This window comes from Eublepharis macularius, chromosome 13, assembly GCF_028583425.1.
Source record: "Eublepharis macularius isolate TG4126 chromosome 13, MPM_Emac_v1.0, whole genome shotgun sequence".
NCBI lineage: Eukaryota > Metazoa > Chordata > Lepidosauria > Squamata > Eublepharidae > Eublepharis > Eublepharis macularius.
The window spans coordinates 43,901,111-43,911,388 of NC_072802.1; the positions used below are offsets into that span (position 1 = coordinate 43,901,111).

Consider the following 10,278-nt stretch of genomic DNA (forward strand, 5'->3'; position numbering starts at 1 on the left):
AGGAAACTCTGGAAAATCCTCTATAACTTTACTGAGGGTTCACTTCCCTTTCAGAGTTAGAATTTTGGTCCATTTACATGAGCCTTTTACATTTAGATATTAACTGTGCAATCCTCACCCCCACCCCAATCCAATTTATAAACAAAATATTCAGTCTGGCTGGGATTGTGGACAGTGTCTGGCTCCTACTCACTCCAGTCAACGCCTTCTTGCCTTTGTGTAAAGCATCCTATAAATGCCATAGCTTAGCTTGTCCAAATGAACAAGAACAAACAATGGTAAGAAACCAACAACCACTGCTGGTGTCAGCATGTGCATTGCCCTTGGATTGGACTAAAGGCCAAATGAGACATGATGGTATCCTCATAGCCACCTACCATTTTAAAATGCCATGAAGGCCAAATGTTGATCAGGCCTGCTGCATGGTGGTGTGAGGTGCTCATGTCTTCCTCTCCCCACACCTTACCAAGTGCTGTAATGGCCACACATGGCTGTTCTGACACTTGAAAAGGCATGGGGGGCAAGGATATGCTGCAAGTGTCATAAATGACTTTAAAATAGCAGCAGCTTTATTTTGGCTGCCACAAGTAGACCATTGCATCTAGTTTGGCCCTAACAGGAGCTTGCTTGGTGCACAGCCCTGCATGTTGTTGCCTTGATCTGCAGGGTGAGCTTGGTCCCAAAAGCCTACCAGAAGGGAGCATTTCAGGATCCTGCTGGAGACTCCCTGAGGAGTAACGGAGGCAAAAGGGAAAAAGTCAGCCTGTCCAGTTTGTCAATTCCTCTAGACCCATGAAGAAACAGTCCCAACCAGGAACGTCCTTCTTGTACAGATCACAACTAGTTTGGGTGAGAGAACTAGCATTCTTTATTCTCTTTACCCACCATATCATCACAGGCTACAGCAGAAGATACAGGATGTACAGTTTATTTAGGTATTTTTTAAAAAGGATTTTTAAAAAAAGGATTTGAGACAGAGACAAACTAGGGCACTAATGTTACTACTCAGGAGAAGCAAGGAGAGTAAACAGCCATTCAAATTCCATAGACCACTGTGTCGCCGGCCCTCATCCAGCTGGGCCAGAGATTCTGACAGTGCTTGAGATTCCTTGGCCGTATGCCTCATGTATTGCAGAATGACCACATAACCCTGGAAGGAGTAACCCGTTAGCCAGAAGGGGAAGTCCTCATGGACAGCTTAAAACTGCAGATTGCCAAGAATGCTGTTAAACCATCACCTTCTCTCTCTCTATGAGTCCAGGGATAGTTCTGCCATTATTAACAACACACACACCCAACAGTCCTGGGAGAATCCTGTCTTCCACTTCACCTACTCTTGCCTGCAATCCAAGAAGCTGCTAGTAGATTGCTGTCTGTTGATTTGTTTTCTGCATCTGAACAATCTTGCCAAAGCCACCTCTTCCTACATCGTAGTCTGTTCGATACTCATCTCGAACCTGCAGAGGAAGAAAAACAAATATAAGTACTTACAGCAGTGAAGGCATAGGAACATGCCCAGAACTATCATTTTAAAGAGGTATCTTAGATTTTTTTTCACTACACTGAAGGCACAGATAATTGTATGGATGATCTGGAATTTTTAACAATGAATTTGTCACACCATAAGCAGGCTTTGCTTTAGAACAAGGGTTGCCAACAACCTAGAGAAAACTGGTAATAGAGGTTTACTTGTGGAAATGGGTAGCTGAAGCTTTTCGTGGCATGCAGGTAAGTCACATCATCTAGAAAATAACATCCTATTAATCTTCTATTAAAGGGACAGGATATTTTTTTCTCCAGACTGTTGACAATCTTTCTCTGCTAGATTCTCCAACCATTAGAAGCACCACTCAGACCAGCCAAAGCCAGCTCTAATGAGCTTCGGCCCATGCTGTCCAAGATCTGCAAGTACCCCACAACCCTTGTCTTCCTTACCTGGCCACCTGATCTCCCACGACCATACTGCCGTCCTTCCTTGAACCCAGCATCCCAGTCTATTCGGATGACACGGTCATCCAGCCGGGTTTTGTTGATGAACCGCAGAGAATGCTCAGCTTCTGCTCTTGTGTAGTATCTGGAACGTTAGTATAAGGAAAGACTCATAGGGGCATTTGATAGTTTAATATTGGCTGGCCCAACCTAAAGAGAAAACAGCAGGAGAGTAAGAGGTCCCCAAAACGCCCATCTCCCATTGAAAACTCAACTGGGTAATAACTTATTAGCACCATCAAGAGAATATTAAGGGCATATGATTTTGTTCCACTATTAAAGAGAAGCAACTCTTTCAGCTTGGTTAGTAGGAAACTACCTGGGAGGCCCACCTAAGACACTAATTTTGCAGGAGGGTATACTCAGTAACTGGATTCATAATCAATAAATCTTTACTTCAACATGCTCATTCAGTCTTACCTGCAATCAGAAGTGTTACAGTCCAGTCAGAGAACCACAAGCCTGCTGATCTCACAGTAAGGCCATTATATAACAAAGGAACAAATGAAGCCAGACCTTGTGACCACAACAAGCAAAACTGAATTTTAACTGTTGCCAACAGCTTCCAAAAAACAATTTTTGACTAAAAGCAAGGATTTAAAAAAGTAGACAAATAATTAAATCAAAAGGCCAAGGATACTCCACAAAGCAGAATCCACAAGGGGTTTTCTTCACCTTGTCAAGACCCATGACGATACGCTTGACATCTCCACACTTGGAAAAGAGCTCATGGATTTGCTCCTCTGTAGTGTAGAAAGACAGATTGCCCACATACAGTGTGGTAGAGTTCTTCAGAGCCTTCTCCTGCAGGTCTGAGCTGCCCTGAGAAAAGGACAGGGTGGAGGTGGGCGGTAAACAGCATCATACACATTCCATTTTCAACATCATTTTTCACAAAAAGTATTATGCACTGTTGAAAAGGCAGAAGTAGCATGACTCATGCTCAAGCACATACAAGCTACCCAAATGAGATAGAGCTGGTGGGCCCCGGTTTGGATTGATGCTATTGACAACTCAGTTGAACGTGTTCAATCTAACTTTCTGCATAAGATCATGGGGGTTCCTATGTGTGTTCCATATGCTGCCTTATGCTTAGAGTGCGGTCAAAATTTGTTGGCCACCAAGGCATGTCTTCACACTATTAAATATTGGTTGAAACTCCATTTTAATTCTGATCTCCCCAGTTATGCGTACCATTTATTATCAGAATTTGCCAACTCTAGTTCGTCAGCCTGTACTGAAGATAAAATAAGTTCCTTGAACTTATCTATAGAATCTCTATCACTGCTATCTGAGTCTGAGGCCTTCTCAAAAATAAAATACAGTCTTTTGGGATTAGAGTTACAAACTCTCTATAGTTCTGCTAATAGAACTTGTTCTCCCCTAAACTTGGGGATTTTCCCTAGCGTAAGATTCCCAGCAGTATACCTTTACCAACTCCTGGCTCCCAATTTACGCAGAGCCTTTTCTCTGGCCGGATTTAATGTTCTTCCTTCAGCCATTTTATCTGGCAGATTTCATGGGATTCCTTATTGTAGCAGGCGTTGTCCTTGTTTGATGGACTGTGTTGAAACTGTTTCTCATGTTCTTCTCCAGTGCCCTTTTTATCTGCCGCCACGCCGGGATCTTCTACATTCTATATTAGCCCAACTTTCAGAGTTTTCTGATGATTTTAAAGTTCAGGTCCTGCTTGACAACCCAGATGGGGAAATAACTGAAATAGTAGCTAAGTTTCTCTACAGTGCCATGGCTATATGCCATGACAAGTAATATTCTGTACTGGTTTTGCTGCACTGTTGCCCTGCTCCTATCTGTATTTTAATCTCATTTTGTATGGAGTCTCTGTATTTAAAAATTTTATATATGCCAATAAAGGCTTGCTTGACTGACTGATAGAGCTGGAGGAAAAGGCTAGGATTAGCAAAGAACCAGCATGTGCAAACAACTAGTGGGGGGGGGGGCATTTGCCAGCAAAGCATAAGCATTACTCTTTCAATACCGCTAGACTAGTTATTAGCAAAATAGAACTGAAGGTATATTCCCAGCATCTCCATGAAATCAGTACAATTTCCAAGACCTTTTGTAGCATTCAAATCTGGAGCTGCATGTTTCATGAGTTTATTTTAAGACATCAAGAGTTAGGGCATAAACCAGTTCAAAGACATGATAGTCCAATCATCCCAGAATAAACGCATTGGAGAAAGTCCCAGCTGCCTAATCACCCCCAAATTTAAAATAGGTATTCAACTCCAAAGCAGGGCTGTAACACCAGTTCCTAAAATAAATCGTCACATAGGAATATTTGTTTCCCCACTCCAGCAGCACCCACAAAGTAGGAGCTCTGCCATACTGACTATATTACAGTCCACCTACATTCAGGTGCCAACACATCCTTCCAAAGGATACTCAGTCCCATCTCTATTTACATGCACGTAGGAAGCAGCATATCACCCCTTTTGGGCTCAGGAGGAGCCTTTATGCCTCCCAAATTTTAATATTCCGCTGCTCCAGATCACTACAGTCGTTCAGATCTGTAACTCACTCTATCCATAGGCTACCATTTTAACCAAAAGCTCACAATAACCAGGCTATACATTAAGCAGGGCCTCTCGGTCCCACCCTACCTCATCTCTCTTTCCTCCCACGGTCCGCTCCCCTCCTCTCTCGCGGCGTCACCTACCATTTCTTACTTACTTATTTAGAACTTATCTAAGCCGTCTCTCCACAAAACCTGTGCAGTAGTTTAGAACTTCGGACACTAAAGCAAGATGCCCTGCAACAGAGCGCCATTCCACCGAAAATCAAAAAGCTCCACTTTAAGAAGCTGGCATGAACGAAGGCTGAAGGTTTCCAAGCACGCACAAAGTAACTTTCCACTTTACAACTGGAAAAGGAATCTTAAAAATGGGACCGAAAACGAGGCCGCCTCCTCTGAGCATGTACAAAGCGCCTTTCGGTGTAAGAAGGCTTAACAATAGCAGAAGCCTCTGCGCCATGCAGAGCACCTTCTCCCCTCCTTCCCCCTTAGGGTTTTCGACAGGAGTGCCTCAGAATGAACCCCCTCCAGCGACTCCCTTTCTTACTCTAAAGCGTTGGTCCCGGTACTCGCCGATCGCGCAGTATGAGTCACTGTTGAGCCCCTTCAACGTCGTGCTCAAGATCCCCGCCATGTTGAGCGAGCATCCACAACGTCCCCGCCCTCAACCGATTCCCAACTGTCTTTCAGGACTGCTGCTAATATCATTGGTTCCAGTTCCTGCCACTCACGATATTTCTCCTAGCCAATAGGTCGAATGACATCGCCCACAAGGCCCAGGGAAATCCATTCAGCGGGCCACTTTCAGCGCATGGGCAGGTTGCTTTGCCCCAGGGAATGCTGGAGGTTGTAGCTGTTTCAGCTGGCTTGTTCTTCCTGCGCGGGCCAGTTCCCGCCTTTTTCATTCTCTTACTATTGTCTTTTATCACTCTGCCCAACGAACGGTAGAAAGGAGAGAGAATGGGGCGTAGTTTGTATGGTGACCTTCGCTGCTAGAATCATAGACTCATAGGATTGGAAGGGCTTCTAGGGTCATCTAGTCCAACCCGCCGCACAATGCAGGAAAGGGTCCTGTTCAACCTTAAGCGGAGTTTTTAGAGACCGAGTCCCTACTACAGTTTCGGTCTGCAGCCTGATATATTCACAGGCAAAAAGAGCTGCTGAGAATACTTAAAGAAATCCGCAGCAAACAGTTTTTCTACCCTAGCAACAAAGAGTAGAGGAGCAAGGGAGCTCATCCTGAATGGAGGTGAAGAACTACCTGAATAAAAACAGGCACAACGTTTCCTAGCCAACACCCACACCTATGATCTATGCTGATGGAAGACAGTCTGAGCCCTCTGGATAGCAATTTTTGATGACTGAATTGAAAAGGAAGATACAGCCTGTAATGCTATTTTGGCAAAAAAATAAAAATAAAACTTGCGCCACCTTAAAAATCAACATGTATTGTAATGTATGTTTTTGCTAGAGATCATCTATCTAATCCTCAACATGGCCCCATCTGTGGCTACTTAAGAGATTGCAGCCATGGACAAACAAGACAAATCTATCTACAAATTAAAAAATAGCCCCAGATTTGCAGAAAAATCTGAAATCTTAAAAAAAAATCACTGAGGGTTTAAAACACCTCAAGAAGCAGCAAAGGTAGCTTTAAGAAATGAATGTACTCAATGGCTGTTGCTAGGCAACCACAACAGACTCACCAGCATTCCAGCCTTGGTTTCTGTCAATAAAAAGCAGCAGGATAGAACAGGACCCTTCCAGTGTTGTTTTGGCCTTTGAAGGAGGGTTCATGGGGCTAGCCTGGGAGCAACCACTGAGGGACTTGCCGCCACCTGAGATGTAGGATTCACTCAGGCCTGCTGCTTGCTACTGCTCAACAGCTACTCCATGAAAGCCAGCATGGTGTGGCAGTAAGAGCTTTAGACCAGGATCTGGGAGACTCAGGTTTGAATGACTATTCTGCCACAGAAGCTCACTGAGTGACCTTGCACATTCTTAGCCTAATATACTTCACAGGTTTTTGTGAGGATAAATGGAGGAGAATAGTTTTAAGCTGCTTTTGGTCCCGACTGGGGAAAGAGATGGGATATAAATAAAGTAAGTAAAAAACATAGCTGAAGATGGAGGGACAGATAAAAGTTGGGTGCGTGTCAAGGAAAAAAAGGGAGCACAGAAAAGTGAGGATATGGGGGATGCCAAGTGGAGGAAAAGTATAGTGTGAGGAGGAGGATACAGAGGAAAATGATGTATCCCCTGCAAGTCCTTTCTTGTTCCCCACCATGCAATTGGGCCTGGTCTAGTGGCTGGTATTGCACAACTGGGCCAGTGGCCACTATTGTGCAACATCTAAAACCTCAAAGTTTTCCTGGAAAGAGTCTACCATGGGAAGTACAGAAAGCTGAAGACTTGGGGGCGGGGGGGGGGGGCAGATGAAAGTAAGTTGGCTTTACTTCATGCATGTAAAAGGGCAGTCCAAGCCAATGGGCAATAAAGTCAGCTATCCCAAGCTCCAGGTGCGGGGAGCAACTGCCTACATACACACGCCACAGAGAAGGGAAAAGGAAAAAAGAACAGGCTCCTCCCCTTGACACTCATGCTTCTGTCCAGGGCTCAGGCAGTCGGTTCAACAGCAGCAGCAGCAGCTTGTGCCCATGCCACCTGAGGCTCAGGCAGCCACACTGCAGCAATGGCTCTGATGGACTGAGGGTCCAATTCAGTATAAAGCAACTTCATGCAGACCCCAAAGGACTGCCCCAGTCCATATGGCTCCAGAATGGCTGTCACCACCCACTGGGGGCTCCCGCTGGACCCCACTGCCCTCACCCTTACTCAGACTGGCAGTGGCTCTCCAGGGTCTCTGGAAGAGGACTTTCACGCCATCTACTGCCTCATTGTTTACACAGAAGATGCTCAGGATTAAATCTGGGACCTTCTGCATGCCAGGCAGATGCTCTAACACTAAGCCACGGCACCATCCTCGATTTACCCAAGGCCCCAGAATCATTCCTATGCATGTAGCCTACCTTAAGAAAGCATATCAGATATGCAAGAAACTCCTTGAGTTCAGAACATCAACATGAACTTGTCTGAACTGAGTGATTTAGCGCTATCCAGTGGCTAAAAGTTTCTTCTGGATGTGCAAGAACTAGTACAGTGAGCACATTTGGAGGAGTAGGGAGCAGCTATGGCGTGTGTGTGGGAGTATGAATGGAGCAAAGAAGCAACTATAAGCCCCTTCCCCTGCTGATTTCAAACTCTAAACCACCATCTCCTAAAACCGCTTAAAGAATGAAAACTTTGAGATTTTTGTTCTACACATCTACATGCAATACTAAATTAGGCCAAGATGTCTTGTAAGTTCATGCAAGTACTCTATCACATCCGTCTTTCTCATACAAGGAGGGGCAAACTATCCAATCCTATTCCCAAATGTTCCTGTGCAACATGCTTGAGTTGAAGTAGCAGCTTGAGTCGCTTACCTGAAAGTAAATCTGCTAACAGAAGGCCCATCTTTGCCCTTGAAAAGGCAGCCTAGGACACGTTCTCATGAATAATTCCATTTATGAGTAGAAAGCCAGGTTAAACCTTTCTTCTTGCAAAATAAGATGGGAGATGCTCAGGGCACATGAACTGGTGTCCTAGACTGTCATTTCAAGTGGAAATGGTACGTGTGGCAGATTCAAACAACCATGGCGAAGGAGGAAAGTGTGCTTGGTACTTCTCTAAGACATTAATAAATAAAACCTCATTCCCTTGGCAGTGTGTTATGGGATGCTGTATGTAAACAATTGCCACAGCAAATTCAATACTGCGGAAGAACATCTGATAAAGTTATTCTTATGCAGCATAGTGGCTTTTGTAAATACAGCCTTAGAATGTTTGGGCCTCCCTTGATTATCCTCTGCCCCATGAATGATCAGCCAGTCTTTTGCTGATTTTCCCTCTTTTGCAGCCAGAGCTATGAAATTGGGAAGACTGATGAGAAATATTCACCCAGACAAGAAAAGCAGGTAGGGAAGGAAACTCTGGAAAATCCTCTATAACTTTACTGAGGGTTCGCTTCCCTTTCAGAGTTAGAATTTTGGTCCATTTACATGAGCCTTTTACATTTAGATATTAACTGCTCAATCCTATGGCCGGCCGCAATGCCAGTGTGGCAACACAGGTGGAGCTGTGGCGCCGCTGGGCTGGATCCCGTGCAAGCAAAGTGCATGTGCAGCGGCAGCGGTGCAGAGATGCAAATCGGAAGAGCCAGAAAGCGCTGTGGGCAGGGGGGAGGCACAGGTGCCGCCGGCCGCAGCCAAAGGGTGCTGTTCCCAGCAAACTGCTGGGGGACGGGACAGGAAAGGCGCAGCCAGTGGGCAGCTCGTGATCCGGGGCAGCCTCCAGAGCAACAGGACGGCAGACCACCCCGGCCTGTGTGTTGGGTGGAGCTTACAATCGGGAGAGGGGTGGGCGTGGTCTGAGGAGCCGCTCCCGTTTGCCCAATGAAGTGTCAAGTCCATGGCGGCCGCGTCCAGAGATGTTGGCATGGGATGGTCAGGGACCCTGCCATGAGGAACCCAGGGAGCCCTGAACCGGGCAGCAGTCATTCTCGGCAGCAGGGCTCAGTCACCGAGTGGCGCCTTGGCGGAGGGTTAGCCAGAGCCAGCCACCAACATGCGGACACAGCAGCCCCAGCCCCGCCCCCACCCCAAGGCAATAAACACAGACACTTGTTGCACAGAAACGTAACAGTTGCCTATCTCCTGTCTGGCTGATGTATAGACCACAGATAGGTTTCCCAGACCCTTTCCAGCTCAGACCTGTGGGTTGGAAGGGAGTGGTCAAGGGTTCAGATCTGTACTTCCCCCGGGCCCTTATCCCTTCCGAGGAAGTTGTACTGCTCAGATGCATCCTTGCTTCTAGGCAACTCTATGGACCAGTGCATATGGTACGCATCAGGTTTGAGAATAAAGGTCATTTAACCAAGGACCCATGTCTTGCTGTGATGGTCCAGAGATCTGTCTGCCATATCCTGCCATCTATGACCTGGCATCAAGGGCACATGCCCAATTCCGCGATATCAGTGCGTCCCTTGCGAGATGAGGTGGGCGCGGGATGTGGAGGCTGCACACGGAATGGGCAAGAGTTGTCTTGGCATGTCTCCTAGGCTGGCTTTAGACACCCGCTCCACCTGGCGCGCTCCCCTGAACTGGGGTGCTCGTGGTACTCGCCAGCAAAGGGGGGCCGTCCTGCAGCCAAGGGCAGCCACCTGGGTCATCTGCCCCGGGTGAGGGGAGCGCACGGAGGCTGCTCGCTGGGGGGCCTCAGGTTCCCAGGTTTTGGGCACTCGGGGCACTTGGGGCGGTCCTTCGCTGCCCTTGTGGGTGGAGCCTACGGCCTCCACCGCGGGCATGGTGGAGCCGGCAGCCTAGGAGTGGCTCCCATGCTCCAGTTGGGTAACGCAAGCGGTCCAAGATGCTGATTGCAGTAGGCGGTGCCAGGCTCCACCTGGCGCGCTCCCCTGAACTGGAGGGCCACTCACAGCCTCGCGCACACCCTGCCCCTCCCAACAACCACGCTTTGTTAACCCAGATGCCTGGCTGGTACCCCACAGGTTTGGATGCTAGGCGGGGCTCCATAGGGTGATGGGTGTGGGGATGACCAATGGGGCGGCATCCAGGGGTCGGGCCCACCCTGGGGGGGGGGGGCGACTGATTCATGGGGCTGTATCACTGCGGCTTCAGCTGCAAAGGGAGCGCCCC

The 10,278-nt window shown here is 47.3% G+C and overlaps 1 protein-coding gene across 1 annotated transcript; it reads right to left on the minus strand.

The window, feature by feature from the left end:
• Positions 1–850: 850 nt before the first annotated feature.
• Positions 851–5,187, minus strand: LOC129341294 (nuclear cap-binding protein subunit 2). Its single transcript, XM_054996418.1, has 4 exons — positions 5,073–5,187; positions 2,630–2,811; positions 1,936–2,074; positions 851–1,457 (listed from the first exon to the last, which is right to left on the minus strand). The coding sequence occupies exons 1-4, from the start codon at positions 5,157–5,159 to the stop codon at positions 1,359–1,361; spliced, it is 507 nt and encodes a 168-aa protein (XP_054852393.1). The 5' UTR covers positions 5,160–5,187; the 3' UTR covers positions 851–1,358.
• Positions 5,188–10,278: the final 5,091 nt, after the last annotated feature.